Source organism: Pongo pygmaeus, chromosome 14 (genome assembly GCF_028885625.2).
Source record: "Pongo pygmaeus isolate AG05252 chromosome 14, NHGRI_mPonPyg2-v2.0_pri, whole genome shotgun sequence".
Lineage (NCBI taxonomy): Eukaryota > Metazoa > Chordata > Mammalia > Primates > Hominidae > Pongo > Pongo pygmaeus.
In genome coordinates this window covers 57,692,066-57,709,245 of record NC_072387.2, presented here as the reverse complement: position 1 = coordinate 57,709,245, position 17,180 = coordinate 57,692,066, and the positions used below count along the sequence as shown (strand labels likewise).

General features: G+C 39.3%; 1 protein-coding gene across 3 annotated transcripts in view; it reads right to left on the bottom strand.

Annotated features, from left to right (window-relative positions):
- Positions 1 to 17,180, bottom strand: part of FNDC3A (fibronectin type III domain containing 3A) — a 224,862-nt gene that overhangs the window by 37,948 nt on the left and 169,734 nt on the right. For all 3 annotated transcript variants that reach the window (XM_054445858.2, XM_054445860.2, XM_054445861.2), the window contains 2 exons: positions 4,331 to 4,390; positions 2,902 to 3,040 (listed from right to left, as the gene is read on the bottom strand). In XM_054445858.2, the coding sequence (XP_054301833.1) occupies positions 2,902 to 3,040; positions 4,331 to 4,390 (199 nt within the window). The remainder of the gene's footprint in view (positions 1 to 2,901; positions 3,041 to 4,330; positions 4,391 to 17,180) is intronic.

Below are 17,180 nucleotides of genomic sequence, written 5' to 3'. Positions count from 1 at the left end.
CCAAAGAGTGAAGAACCAGGGTGCTGAAAGGAGCTCTGAGAGGGCAGTGTCTTGGTCCTTGTTTCTAGACTCACTGTGCTGGTTACCTGAGACTGCTGACTCAGCAATCTGTTATTATTTGGTGTAAAAGAATGCAGTCTCCCTTGGCATTTTATTTCAGTATTTAATCACTCTAAAAATCAAGAATTTCAACCTTACTTCCATCTGAATTTTCTTTCTACAATTTCAGCCCATTTCCTCTTTGCAGAATAAATGAGCACCCCTATTCTTATTATAACTCCATATATTTGCAGACAATTGACTTTAAGACTCCTCTGGTCAAAATTAAACCATTTTAATTTTTGAAGTGATGTTTTTTGGACTCTATCCAGTTTTTATATAATATTGCTAACTATGTAAATGGCAATCAAGGATCATTAAGTTTTTAATACAGACGAACATGGACGTCTAAATTATTTGTTAAACACTAATACAGATCTTACATTAATTTTTTTTAAATTATAATTTTAAACTGGTTAGCATGGCCAGAATTTGCTTGTAAGTTAGGGTAATATCTCACTGACTGGCAAAGCAGTGGCAGTTAAAAATGAATATAATGTGAACGGGGCAGAGAAAGAATCTTTGGGAAACTCCAGCTCTTATGATATAGAGGAAGAGAATCCAAAGAGAGAGATCAAAAGTCTCAGCAGGAAGTGAGGGGTATAAAAAGACATTTTCCAAGTGTTAATGACTCCAGATTGCTCTAGTCTCATTGCTGAGGTCTCTCACACTTACTTGATTAATTTTTCTCTTTTTCTAGTGAGGCTATTAAAATGTCCACCTTAACCTGAGACCGATCCTCTAGCTTTTCTCCAAGTTAGAGGGGATACTATTAAGTGTAAAGTGTTTTACCTTATTTCATTTAGTCCTCCGATCAACTCTATGAGGTACTATTACCTGAACTTTACAAAAGAGAAAATGAGGGCTTCAAAGAACCAAATAAATCATCCCAGATCACAAAGTCATTAAAAGTAGAGCAGAACTGAATTTGTTCTATCTGCCCACAAAAATCAGTGTTCCTACCCAGGGGAACTTCTAGGGGCTGAGAAGTAGTCTGCCTTGGGGGACTGGCAATAAGACAGAAAAAGACCATCTTTAGTGAGCTTTTTGTCATCACCATGCTCTGGCAATTCTAAACAATGTCAGTTAATAAGATACCTCTCTCAACTGCTACCTCCCATGTTAATCCCCATAGGAATGCTTTTAGATTAGGTGAGGTAGCAGAGTCAAAAGACCAGATATTCCAGTCACTAAACTACTCTTAGTGACTTTTCTTCATTTTTAATATTAAATAACAATAGTTATTATGCTCATTATGTTCCAGACATTATACTATGGGCGATTTAGATGTTACCTGTTTAATCCTCCCGACTCTGCGGTATATAATACTATCCTACAATAACAGTGACCATGATATCTTTTTCCAACCATGTTGATTATTGTGTGTGTATATAGGGCCATTTCTAGAAGGGTTCAAGCCTGGGAAACCTGTGTGGGTAATCTGAGGTACCACCACCTACATCTTATATAGGGATGTTAGGATATTGTTAAAGGCAGACATTTCAAAATTGTATTTTAATTATCTTCGAAATAAAGAACAGTCACCTACAGAAATCTTAACCCATATAAAGAACAATGGGCTGCTACCTCAACTGCTCTACCAAAGGAAAGGGTCTGAGCATATTCACAAATAAAATACTACTGTAGGTGACATGAAATAAAATTAGTCATACTTTTTTATCACACATGAATATATTTATACATACACAGCTGCTCGACTTACATGTGTTAACAGTACTTTTTGACTACAAAAGTATCTAATATCCTCAGAAGAACTAGAAACTAACAAGCTACAGAACAAGTAGTAAGCCCCACATTTTTAAAAGCTTTCAAAAGTAAGGCTAGCCCTGAGCTTGCTCTCGAAGCAAGGACAGATAATTACATCAAGAGGAATAGTTACATCTCACTGCAAACCAATGCTAACAGGAGTGGTACCCCATTCTAGGGGATGTTTTGAAATTTTGTGGGGGCTATTTCTGACCTGATCACAATAATGCAGGAGGGGAGAGTCTGGTGGTTATGGGGTAAAGATCAAGGGCGCTAATAGCCCTGCAGAATGGGGGACAATCAGTATGATGGGGAATTGTTCTCTTCCTCTAGGACTTTTGAATATCTATCAGAATTGAAGAACCAAATCCCATTTTATAAAGTATTTTTTGTATGGTTTTAACAGACAGCAAGTTTTCCAAAATGCAATAACTGTGCAATCTGGGAAAGATTGCATTTAATTTGTTCAGAAATTTACCAAGTCCACACTATTTCCGAAAATTACATAATCAGTGATAATGTTGTCTGTGGTATTTGAATGACTAATTCTATGTATGGTATCTGTCCACTTCATTGTATCTTCTTGTGTAGCTGGGACCAAACGTTTATGAATTAAAATATATACTTTTCTATTGCCAATAACTTTATTCCTCCTTTTAGGCAGCATATTGATTTATGAGTATAGTTATTATAAATCTAATTTTAGAATACAATTCAGAATATAAAGGCATCATGACAAAATATTACAAAAAGGAGTAATGGGTTAAGGAATCACTGTTGTGAATCTGAATGTCATCACATGTGCAATGTAATAAGGACTGTTAATTACAAATAGTTTTTGCTATATTTACATATAGTAAGAAAAACCAGTAACAGTGCTATTTTAGGATACATTAAATAGGCATTTGTGTCTTATATGTAAAGAGCAGGAACAAATTAAAGCTCTTTGTCTCCAGAAACAATTGAAACTTAATACTACCAGGGGAAACAAAGAAACACATGTCCAGTTGGAAACACCCTAAAGAATATTCTTACCTTCCATTGCAAAGTGAGTGAATTTTTGGTCCGATTGGCTATCCTTGGTGGATTAGGTATATCAGGTTCACAGCTCAGGGTGGTAAAGATTTCAGCTTCTGAAGGAGTTCCCTTTATAGAATTATATTCTGCCTGGACTCTATGGTGATAAAATAAATAGTTTTACCTTTCAGAATCACTGTATCCTATTTTCAATAGTGTCACCTTTAAGTACTTGCAGATTAGGAAGGTGTCCACTAAAAGTTTTATCAAGAAAATATGACTATTAGAAGTAAAAGGTGACCCTTAAAAAAAAAAAAGACCCTTAAAAAAAAAAAAGAAATAATTTAAAATTGTGATATAACTGTGAGTGTGCATGTATGTTCCTGAAACAATGTTCTCAACTATGGGGAATACACTGATGCTTTCTGTCCTGTTTGATTCTATTTCTCTTTTTAAAAAAATACTGAATATAACCCACAGAATTAAATTCATGATTAAATGTGACTACAATCTACAGTTTGAAAAAGATTAGGTTTGACAATACTTTGAGTATATCCATAGGAAGTACACTTGAACACTTAGTAGTTTAACGAAATAATCCCAACCACATGTGTTCTTTTTAAAAATGGGGGTAATTAACTAAATGTGTTATATTAGGCTTCAGCTGGGTAAGCCCTAGAGTCTATGAAATTTTAGTAAATTACACTAGAAGACCTGCATAGAGTAAAACATTATCTAAGTTCTTCCTATTAAATGTTGTGAAATTCTAGAGTCTTGGTATCCCGAACCCTAAAACAGGATGTAGTAAAAGATAAGTGTAAACAAAATATTTATAATTATTTTATAAAAATTCCAAAAGCTGGGACAAGTTTCCAGTGCCAAACCAGATGCTTCAGACATGTTCTACAGATTCATTCCAAACCCAAAATTCTACAAACAGGATGATTAGCCCTTGACTGTAACATGAGTTAAATGTTTTTGTTTTTTGAAAAATTTTGATAATTTTACCAATAGAAAAATTGAAGTCTGCAAAGTTTTTTTTTTTGAGACAAGGTCTCACTCTGTAGCCCAGGCTGGAATACAATGGCACAATCATGGCTCACTGCAGTCTTAACCTCCTGGGCTCAAGCAATCCTCCTACCTCAGCCTTCCAAGTAGCTGATACCACAGGCCTGCACCACCATGCTTGGCTACTTTTTGGATTTCTTTGTCGAGATAGGGTCTCACTATGTCACTCAGACTGGTCTTGAACTCCTGGGCTCAAGAAATCCTCATCTTGGCCACCCAAAGTGCTGCGATTATGGGCGCACTGCGCCCAGCTCACAAAGTCTGTTTTCAATCCGAAATTAATGTTTAAATTATATACTAGATTTTTAAGAAAATAATTATTTAAAAAAAAACCCCTTATGCTGTATCATATAAAGGCCATCTTGTAGGAATTCCTTACTTTGCATGGTAATCCGTGGCTGGCTTGAGATCATTTAAAGTGATATTTGTTTCTTCTCCTCTGGAGAAAAAAGGGTAGTATATCAATGTCTGGTAAATAAAGCATTTTCAACCAATGTACATTATATACACTATAGAGTATTTTATGAAACTACTTCTTTCTTTACCAACTGTAACTGTATTCAGATTCCACTAATATGGAATTTGGCAGTTAGGATATGTACCAAACTTACATGTGTACCTGCATACTACTTTAAAATAGAAGGTAGTGCTAAGCAAATCAGCTGTGTAAGCCAGACTCTTTTTTTTGGAGTGGAGTTAAGGAAGATATTTAGCTTACTGAAGAAATAAAACTATTATCAATTATTTAAAAATCCATTTTGCACAGTTAAAATAATAAAACATGTACTGTTGAAAGCAAAATTGCCATTTTTTACAAGGAGTCTGCCACTATTTTATTTTATTAGAAAATAATGTGGAACTTCATTTAAAATGTTACACTTTGAACAGATCACCTAAGAGAGAACACTGGAATTAAACAGGAGTGACTGGAAACATGTAAAACAAGGAAGGAGAGGGAAGTAAGCCTGCTCGGCTGCAATCAGCTGGGAGCCTAGAAAGGTTGTACAGTGTGGGGAAAGGGTAAGTAAGTGACCCCCAGTGGTACACATTCCCACCGTGGACTCCTGTATTCTAGTCATGGGAAAGACCCTAGACCCCTGTGGGCTGCAAGTAACATAGGGAGATGCCTGGAGTTGTGCAAGGCATTGCTCAAGAGAGGGAGTTCACGCTGGGTCCTATACACTTTCCAAACCCTAAGCAGCTAGAACAAGGTATCATATTGAGAGCACAACCCCCAAAAGACTGCATCCTGCCCACAAGCCCTACAGTCCCCACATCTCCACATGTCTAGAGCCCCACTGACATTCCCTACCCACAGGTCACCACTGTCACTGGCTGCTGCTTTCAGGACTAAAGCCTGAGCCATTGGCAAAGATCCTGCTGCCCCCAGCAGTGAAGCTGCTGCACATCTTCATGCACTACAAGGACAAACTTCCTGTCTGCAGCAACTGCAGCTGTGGGCTGCTGCAGCTGGGGCCAAAGGGCAAGTGAAGTGGGTATTCCCTAGCTGCCTGCATACAGTTGTTGCCACTAAAAGCCCTCCCTAGTAGCAGGTCTGCAGCATAGCCACTGCCGCCTCCACCTGAGGATTCTTCCTTGGGCCTGGGGGTCATCCCTACTCTGCCAACACAGTTAGCACCTACAAACACCACTGGAGGGCCTGAGGACAGGTCTTGGCTCTGTGCCCCCAGTGTTTGAGCACACTGTCTGGGAGGCCTGGGGACTACCCAGCCCAGTCCATTACCTGTGCCATACACCTGAGCACTCCTCCTGGTGGCCTGAGATTGAGCCCACCCAACCTGCCTTTAATCATCGCAGCAGGCACCCATCTGCATGTACCACCTGTGGGCCTGGGGACTGGCTTGCCCAGCCTGTCACAGTCACCATCAACATCAGCATGGACTGCTTGGAACCCAGAGGTTAGTCCTGCCATTACTAATGACATCACCCAAGCCATATCTGCTTCCAGAGGCCCAAGAACCCACCTGCCCACCTGCCTGGCCCACTGCTGCCACTACTAGCACCTGAGCAAGCTGCCTAGAGGCCCAAGAATCAGCATGCCTGGATTTGCTAACACTGGTACTCATGTACAACACCTGGGGGCCCAAGGACAGGTTCGCTTGGGCCTGCAGCCACCCCTACTGAGGCCTGAGAACAGGCCCACCTCACATCCCCATCCCCAGCAAAACTTCACTACAGCCTCCACTAATAACTGCACCCTAAGCCACTGTGGAAATCAGAGACACCATAACACTGTTTACAGCAGAAGTTATATGAAGACTACACTTCTGCATGTACCCTGAATCAAAGCCAAAGTGCTCTACCCAACCAACACAATAGACGCATCTTCAGGAAAAAGTCCTCCCCTATGAAAGCAACCTCAAAAAATTGAAAGAAGTGACTGCTATACCAGATGCATGGATACTGACATAAGGACACAAGAAATATGAAAAAGCAAGGCAATATGACACCTCCAAAGAAACACAATAATCCTCCAGCAACAGATTCCAATCAAAAACAAAAATTTAAGAAATCCCAAATAATAAATTTGAAATAGTGATATTAAAGATGCTCAGCTGAAATATAAGAAAAAACAGAAAAGCAATACAAATAATTTAGAAGAACAATTTGGAATATAAGAAACATAATTATAAGAAGGAACCAAACAGAAATTCTGGAACTGAAGAATTCATTAAATGAAATACAAAACACATTTGAAAGCATCAACAAAGGACTAGATACAGCTGATGAAAGAATTTCAGAATGTGAAGTCAGGTCTTTGGAAATAACCCAGTGAGACAAAGATAAACTTTGGGAGGCTGAGGCAGGCAGATCACCTCAGGAGTTCAAGACCAGCCTGCCCAACAAGGCGAAACCCCGTTTCTACTAAAAATGCAAAAAATTAGCCGGCCCGTGGTGGCGGGCACCTGTAATCCCAGCTACTTGGGAGGCTTAGGCAGGAGAACTGCTTGAACCTGGGAGGTGGAAGTTGCAGTGAGCCGAGTTCACACCACAGCACTCCAGCCTGGGTGACAAAAGCAAAACTCCGTCTCAAGAAAAAAAAAAAAAGAAGAAGAATAAAAATGAATGAACAAAGCCTATGTGACATATGGGACACTATAAAGCAACCAAATATTTGAATTTTTGGTATCCTAAATGGTGAAGAGAAAATAAAAGGGTTAGAAAACCTATTCAACAAAATAATAGCTGAAAACTTTCCAAGTCTAGCAAGAGATTTAGACATCCAGACACAGAAAGCTCAGAAAGTCAGATATGAAACAGATATAGATATAAAAGAGACAGAATGCAAAAAGGTCTTCTGCATGAAATTATACTCAAACTGTCAAAAGTAAAAAACAAAGAAAATTCTAAAGATAGCAAGAGAAAAGCATCTAGTCACCTATAAGGGAACTCTTATCGGACTAACGGGATTTCTCAGCAGAAATCTTACAAACCAGCAGGGAATGGGATGATATATTCAAAGTGCTGAAAGAAAAACAGCTGTCAGCCAAGGATATATACCCAACAAAGTTATGTTTCATAGAGGAAGGAGAAATAAGGTATTTTCCAGACAAGCAAAAGCTGAGGGAATGCATCACGACTACAGCAGTTCTATAAGAAATGCTTGAGGGAGTCTTACACCTGGAACAAAGGGACAATATCTGCTGTCATGAAGACACATGAAAGTATAAAACTTACTGACAGAGTAAGCACACAAATGAGGAAGAAAAATAACTCAAATGTACCATTACAGAAAACCACCAAACCACAATGATAATAAGAAAGAATGAAACAAAGAACATAAAAACAACCAGATATTAATTAATAAAATGACAGGAAACACCCTCACGTATCAATAGTAACTTTAAGATAAATGGATTAAACTTTCTACTTAAGGAGGCTGATCCAAGGTGGCTGAATAGGAACAGCTCCAGTCTACAGCTCCCAGCGTGAGCAATGCAGAAGATGGGTGACTTATGCATTTCCAACTGAGGTACCGGGTTCATCTCACTGGGACTTGTTGGAAAGTGGGTGCAGCCCAAGGAGTGTGAGCCAAAGCAGGGCAGGGCATAGCCTCACCCATGAAGTGCAAGGGGTCAGCGAATTCCTTTTCCTAGCCAAGGGAAGCCATGAAAGATGGTACCTGGAAAATCAGGACACTCTCACCATAATACTGTGCTTTTCTAATGGTCTTAGCAAATGGCACACCAGGAGATTATATCCAGGGCCTGGCATGGAGGGTCCCATGCCCACAGAGCCTTGCTTACTGCTAGCACAGTAGTCTGAGATCGAACTGCCAGGTGGCAGCGAGGCTGGGGGAGGAGCGTCCGCCATTACTGAGGCTTGAGTAGGTAAAAAAGCAGCTGGAAAGCTCAAACTGGGTGGAGCCCACCGCAGCTCAAGGAGGCCTGCCTGCCTCTGTAGACTCCACCTCTGGGGGGCAAGGCACAGCTGAACAAAAGGCAGCAGAAACTTCTGCAGACTGAAACGTACCTGTCTGACAGCTTTGAGGAGAGTAGTGGTTCTCCCAGCATGGAGTTTGAGATCTGAGAACGGACAGACTGCCTCCTCAAGTGGGTCCCAGACTGCCGAGTAGCCTAACTGGGAGACATCTCCCAGTAGGGGCCGATTGACACCTCATACAGCTGGGTGCCCCTCTGAGACGAAGCTTCCAGAGGAAGGTTCAGGCAGCAATATTTGCTGTTCTGCAGCCTCCGCTGGTGATACCTAGGCAAACAGGGTCTGGAGTGGACCTCCAGCAAACTCCAACAGACCTGCAGCTGAGGGACCTGACTGTTAGAAGGAAAACTAACAAACAGGAAGGAATAGCATCAACATCAACAAAAAGGACATCCACACCAAAACCCCATCTGTAGGTTACCATCATCAAAGACCAAAGGTAGATAAAACCACAAAGATGGGGAGAAACCAGAGTAGAAAAGATGAAAATTCTAAAAACCAGAGCACCCCTTCTCCTCCAAGTATCGCAGCTCCTTGCCAGCAGCGGAACAAAGCAGGATGGAGAATGACTTTGACGAGTTGACAGAAGTAGGCTTCAGAAAGTTGGTAATAACGAATTTCTCCAAGCTAAAGGAAGATGTTTGAACCCATCACAAGGAAGCTAAAAACCTTGAAAAAAGATTGGACGAATGGCTAACTAGAATATACAGCATAGAGAAGACCTTAAATGATCTCATGGAGCTGAAAACCATGGCACGAGAACTACATGACACATGCACAAGCTTCAGTACCTGATTCCATCAAGTGGAAGAAAGGGTAAGAAAAAATTAGGGGTGAAATTAAGTGAGAAGATAAGTTTAGAGAAAAAAGAGTTAAAAGAAATGAACGAAGCCTCCAAGAAATATGGGACGATATGAAAAGACCAAATCTACGTTTGACTGGCGTACCTGAAAGTGGCGGGGAGAATGGAACCAAGCTGGAAAACACTCTTCAGGATATTATCCAGGAGAATTTCCCCAACCTAGCAAGGCAGGCCAACATTCAAATTCAGGAAATACAGAGACCACCACAAAGGTACTCCTCAAGAAGAGCAACCCCAAGACACATAACTGTCAGATTCACCAAAGTTGAAATGAAGGAAAAAATGCTAAGGGCAGCCAGAGAGAAAGGTCGGGTTACCCACAAAGGGAAGCCCATCAGACTAACAGCAGATCTCTTGGCAGAAACCCTACAAGCCAGAAGAGAGTGGGGGCCAATATTCAACATTCTTAAAGAATTTTCAACCAGAATTTCATATCCAGCCAAACTATGCTTCGTAAGTGAAGGAGAAATAAAATCCTTTACAGATAAATTTACAAGCAAATGCTGAGAGATTTTGTCACCACCAGGCCTGCCCTACAAGAGCTCCTGAAGGAAGTACTAAACATGGAAAGGAACCATCAGTACCAGCCACTGCAGAACATGCCAAATTGTAAACATCATCGATGCTAGGAAGAAACTGCATCAACTAACGGGCAAAATAACTGGCTAACATCATAATGACAGGATCAAATTCACACATAACAATATTAACTTTAAATGTAAATGGGCTAAATGCCCCAATTAAAAAGCACAGACTGGCAAATTGGATAAACAGTCAGGGCCCATCAGTGTGCTGTATTCAGGGGACCCATCTCACATGCAGACACACACAGGCTCAAAATAAAGGGATGGAGGAAGATCTACCAAGCAAATGGAAAACAAAAAAAAGCAGGGGTTGCAGTTCTAGTCCCCAATAAAACAGACTTTAAACCAACAAAGGTCAAGAGACAAGGCCATTACATAATGGTAAAGGGATCAATTCAACAAGAAGAACTAACTATCCTAAATATATATACACCCAGATTCATAAAGCAAGTCCTTAGAGACCTACAAAGAGACTTAGACTCCCACACAATAATAATGGGAGACTTTAACACCCCACTGTCAACATTAGACAGATCAACAAGACAGAAAGTTAACAAGGATATCCAGCACTTGAACTCAGCTCTGCACCAAGCGGACCTAATAGACATCTACAGAACTCTCCATCCGAAATCAACAGAATATACATTCTTCTCAGCACCACATCAGACTTATTCCAAAACTGATCACATAGTTGGAAGTAAAGCACTCCTCAGCAAATGTAAAAGAACAGAAATTATAATAAATTGTCTCTCAGACCACAGTGCAATCAAATTAGAACTCAGGATTAAGAAACACACTCAAAACCGCACAACTACATGGAAACTGAACAACCTCCTCCTGAATGACTACTGGGTACATAATGAAATGAAGGCAGAAATAAAGATGTTTTTTGAAACCAAGGAGAACGAAGACACAACATACCAGATTCTCTGGGACACATTCAAGGCAGTGTGTAGAGGGAAATTTATAGCACTAAATGCCCACAAGAGAAAGCACGAAAGATCTAAAATCGACACCCTAACATCACAATTAAAAGAACTAGAGAAGCAAGAGAAAACACATTCAAAAGCGAGCAGAAGGCAAGAAATAACTAAGATCAGAGCAGAACTGAAGGAGATAGAGACACAAAAAAACCTTCAAGAAAAATCAATGAATGCAGGAGCTAGTTTTTTGAAAAGATCAACAAAATTGATAGACCGCTAGCAAGACTAATAAGAAAAGAGAGAAGAATCAAATAGATGCAATAAAAAATGATAAAGGGGATATTGCCACCGATCCCACAGAAATACAGACTACCATCAGAGAATACTATAAACACCTCTACGCAAATAAACTAGAAAATCTAGAAGAAACAGATAAATTCCTGGACACATACACCCTCCCAAGACTAAACCAGGAAGAAGTTGAATCCCTGAATAGACCAATAACAGGCTCTGAAATTGAGGCAATAATTAATAGCCTACCAACCAAAAAAAGCCCAGGACCAGATGGATTCATAGCCGAACTCTACCAGAGGTACAAAAAGGAGCTGGTACCATTCCTTCTGAAACTATTCCAATCAATAGAAAAAGAGGGAATCCTCCCTAACTCATTTTATGAGGCCAGCATCATCCTGATAACAAAACCTGGCAGAGACACAACAAAAAGAATTTTAGACCAATATCCCTGATGAACATCGATGTGAAAATCCTCAATAAAATACTGGCAAACCGAATCCAGCAGCACATCAAAAAGCTTATCCACCATGATCAAGTCTGCTTCATCCCTGGGATGCAAGGCTTGTTCAACATATGCAAAATAAATGTAATCCATCATATAAACAGAACCAAAGACAAAAACCACATGATTATCTCAATAGATGCAGAAAAAGGCCTTTGACAAAATTCAACAGCCCTTCATGCTAAAAACACTGAATAAACTAGGTATTGATGGGACGTATCTCAAAATAATAAGAGCTATTTATGACAAACCCACAGCCAGTATCATACTGAATAGGCAAAAACTGGAAGCATTCCCTTTGAAAACTGGCACAAGACAGGGATGCCCTCTCTCTCCACCCCTATTCAACATAGTGTTGGAAGTTCTGGCCAGGGCAATCAGTCAGGAGAAAGAAGTAAATGGTATTCAGTTAGGAAAAGAGGAAGTCAAATTGTCCCTGTCTGCAGATGACATGATTGTATATTTAGAAAACCCCATCGTCTCAGCCCGAAACCTCCTTAAGCTGATAAGCAACTTCGGCAAAGTCTCAGGATACAAAATCAATGTGCAAAAATCACACGCATTCCTATACACCAATAACAGACAAACAGAGCCAAATCATGAGTGAACTCCCATTCACAATTGCATCAAAGAGAATAAAGTACCTAGGAATCCAACTTACAAGGGATGTGAAGGATCTCTTCAAGGAGAACTACAAACCACTGCTCAACGAAATAAAAGAGGACACAAATAAATGGAAGAACATTCCATGCTCATGGATAGGAAGAATCAATATCGTGAAAATGGCCATACTGCCCAAGGTAATTTATAGATTCAATGCCATCCCCATCAAGCTACCATTGACTTTCTTCACAGAATTGGAAAAAAACTACTTTAAAGTTCATATGGAACCAAAAAAGAGCCCACATTGCCAAGACAATCCTAAGCCAAAAGAACAAAGCTGGAGGCATCATGCTACCTGACTTCAAACTATACTACAAGGCTACAGTAACTAAAACAGCATGGTACTGGTAAGAAAACAGAGATATAGACCAGTGGAACAGAACAGAGCCCTCAGAAATAACACCACATATCTACAACCATCTGATCTTTGACAAACCTGACAAAAACAAGAAATGGGGAAAGGATTCCCTATTTAATAAATGGTGCTGGGAAAACTGGCTAGCCATATGGAGAAAGCTGAAACTGGATCCCTTCCTTACACCTTATACAAAAATTAATTCAAGATGGATTAAAGACTTAAATGTTAGACCTAAAACCATAAAAACCCTAGAAGAAAACCTAGGCAATACCATTCAGGACACAGGCATAGGCAAAGACTTCATGACTAAAACACCGAAAGCAATGGCAACAAAAGCCAAAATAGACAAATGGGATCTAATTAAACTAAAGAGCTTCTACACAGCAAAAGAAACTACCATCAGAGTGAACAGGCAACCTACAGAATGGGAGAAAATTTTCGCAATCTACCCATCTGACAAAGGGCTAATATCCAGAATCTACAAAGAACAAATTTATAAGAAAAAAATCAAACAACCCCATGAAAAAGTGGGCAAAGAATATGAAGACACTTCTCAAAAGAAGACATTCACGTACCAACAGACACATGAAAAAATGCTCATCATCACTGGTCATCAGAGAAATGCAAATCAAAACCACAATGAGATCCCATCTCACACCAGTTAGAATGGTGATCATTAAAAAGTCAGGAAACAACAGGTGCTGGAGAGGATGTGGAGATACAGCAATGCTTTTACACTGTTGGTGGTAGTGTAAACTAGTTCAACCATTGTGGAAGACAGTGTGGTGATTCTTCAAGGATCTAGAACTAGAAATACCATTTCACCCAGCAAGCCCAATACTGGGTATATACACAAAGGATTATTAATCATGCTACTATAAAGACACATGCACACATATGTTTATTGCGGCACTATTCACAATAGCAAAGACTTGGAATCAACCCAAATGTCTACCAATGATAGACTGGATTAAGAAAATGTGGCACATATATACAACGGAATACTATGCAGCCATAAAAAAGGATGAGTTCATGTCCTTTGCAGGGACATGGATGAGGCTGTAAACCATCATTCTGAGCAAACTATCACAAGGACAGAAAACCAAACACCGCATGTTCTCACTCATAGGTGGAAACTGAACAATGAGAACACTTGGACACAGGGTGGGGAACATCACACACTGGGGCCTGTCGTGGCAGGTTTGGGGGATGGGGGAGGGATGGCATTAAGTGAAATACCTATTGTAAATGACAAGTTAATGGGTGCAGCACACCAACATGGCACATGTATACCTATGTAACAAACCTTTATGGTGTGCACATGTACCCTAGAAATTAAAGTATAAAAGAAAAAAAAAAAAAACTTTCTACTTAAAAGACACAAACTCACTGAATGAATTAAAAAATGTAACCCAATTATATGCTGTCTACAAGAAACTCATCTCACCTGTAAAGATACGTATGTACTGAAAGTAAAGGGATGGAAAACAATAATCCATGCAAACAGAAACCAAAAGTGAGCAGGAGTAGCTACACTCAGGTAAAACAGACTTTATGTCAAAAACAGTAAAAAGAGACAAAATCATTATATAATGATAAAGGGATCAATTCAGCAAGAGGATATAACAATTCTAAACATATATGTACCCAACACTGGAGCACCCAGAAATATAAAGCAATTATTACTATATCTAAAGGGAGAGATAGACTCCAATAAAATAATAGTTGGGGACTTCAACACCCCATTCTCAGCATTAGACAGATCATCTAGACAGAAAATTAACAAAGAAACATTGTATTTAAATGGCACATTAGACCAAATGGACATAACTGACCTTTGTGAATACATTTCATCCAACAGCTACAGAAAACACATTCTTCTTTACAACACATGAAACATGAAACATTCTTTAGGGTAGACCGTATGTCAGTACACAATACAGGTCTCAACAATTTTTTTTTTTTTTTTGAGACGGAGTCTTGCTCTGTTGCCAGGATGGAGTGCAGTGGCGCCATCTTGGCTCACTGCAACCTCTGTCTCCCAGGTTCAAGCGATTCCCCTGCCTCAGCCTCCCGAGTAGCTAGGACTACAGGTGTGCGCCACCACGCCTGGCTAATTTTTTGTATTTTAGTAGAGACGGAGTTTCACCATGTTGGCCAGGATGGTCTTGATCTCTTGCCATCGTGATCTGCCCACCTTGGCTTCCCAAAGTGCTGGGATAAGAGGTGTAAGCCACCATGCCTGGCCTCAAGAAATTTTAAAACACTGAAATTATATCATGTGTTTTCTAATAACTTAATAGAATAAAACTAGAAATCAATAACAAGAGGAACTCTGGAAACTGTGCAACTACCTGGAAACTAAACAACATGCTCCTGAATGACCACTGGTAGAGGGACAAATTAAGGAAGAAATAAAAAAATAATTCTTGAAACAAATTAAAATGGAAACACAAAATATTAAAACCTATGGGATACCGCAAAAGCAGTGCCAAGAGGCAAGTTTACAGCAATAAATGTCTACATAAATAAACAATCTAGCAATGCACATCTCAAGAACTACAAAAGCAAGAACAAACCAAATCCAAAATTAGTGGAAGAAATAATAAAGATCAGAGCAGACAGCCAGGTGCAGTGGTGCAGATCAGAGGAGACAGCCAGGTGCAGTGGTGCACACCTATAGTCCCAGGTACTTGGGAGGCTGACATGGGAGGATCACTTGAGCCCAGGAGTTTGGGTCCAGCTTAGGCAACATCGCAAGATGCCACCTCTAAAAAAAATAAAGAATCAGAACAGAACTAAACCACCACCTAGACTAATCAAGAGAAGAAGAAAGGAGACCCAAATAAACAAAATCAGAAGTGGGAAAGGAGACACTACAACTGATAACACAGTTACAATCATCAGAGACTATTATGGACAACCTACACCAACAAACTGAAAAATGTGAGGAAGTGGACAAATTCCTAGATACATACTACCTACCAAGATTCAATCAGCGAGAAATAGAAAATATGAACCCACCAATAACAAGTCATGAGACTGAATCAGTAATAAAGAGTCTTCAAACAAAGAAAAGTCCAGGACCAATGGCTTCACTGACAAATTCTACCAAACTTTTAAGGAACACCAATTCTCCTCAAACTATTCCAAAAACACTGAAGAGGAGGGAATTCTCTCTAACTCATTCTACAAGGACAGCATCACTCTGGTACCAAAACCAGATAAGGACACAACAAAAAAAGAAAAGTACAGACTAATCCCTGATAAACACGGACACAAAATCCTCATCAAAACACTAGCAAACTGAATTCAACAGCACATTATAAAGACAATACACCATGATCAAGTGGGATTTATACCAGGGATGCAAGGATGGCTCAACATACACAAATCAATAATGTGATACATCATATCAACATAATGAAGGACAAAAATCATATGATCATCTCAATAGATGAAAAATTTTGATAAAATTCAGCATCCCTTCATAAAATCTTTCAACAAACTAGGCACTAAAGGGACATACCTCAACATAATAAAGACCACATATGACAGACCCATAGCTAACATCATACAGAAAGGGGAAAGTCTAAAAACCTTTCCTCTAAGAACTTGAACAAGACAAGGATGCCTACTTTCACCACTCCTATTCAATATGGTACTGGAAGCCTAGCCAGAGCAACCAACCAAGAGAAAGAAAGAAAAAGTATTCAGATTAAAGAAAAAAAAAGTCAAATTGTCCCTCTTTGCAGATGACACGATCTTACATGTAGAAAAATCTGAAGACTCCACCAGAAAACTCTTGGATCTGATAAATAAATTCAGTAAGTTGCAGGATATAAAATCAAAATGCAAAAATCAGCATCATTTCTATACACTAATAATAAACTAGCTGAGAAAGAAGTCCAAAAGGCAATCACATTTAAAATAGCTACAAAAGAAAAAAAACCCTAGGAATAAATCTAACAGGTGGAAAGATCTCTACAATATAAAACTACAAAACACCGATGAAAGAAATTGAAGAGAACACAAACAAATGAAAAGACATCCATTGCTCATGTATTCGAAAAATTAATACCATTAAAATGAACATACTGTCCAAAGCAATTTATATTCAATGGAATCCCTATCAAAATACCAATGTCATTTTTCATAGAAATATAAAAAGTGATCCGAAAATGTCTATGGAACCAAAAAATAGCCTGAATAGCCAAAGCAATCCTAAGTAAAAAGAACAAAGCTGGAGGTATCACACTACCTGACTTCAGAATATACTGCAAGACTATACAATCAAAACAGCATGGCATTGGTATAAAAATAGACACAAGAACTAAGGAACACAATAGAGAAGCCAGAAATAAATTTATAGCCAAATGACTTTTTAACAATGGTGCCAAGAACATACACTGGGGAAAGGATACCCTTCTCAATAAATGCTGCTAGGAAAATTGGATATCTGCCTGCAGAAGAATGAAACTGGATTGTATCTCTCATCTTACATAAAAATAAACTCAAGAAGGCTTACAGACTTTAATGTTTAAGACCTGAAACTATGAAATCCTGGAAGAAAATACAGAAG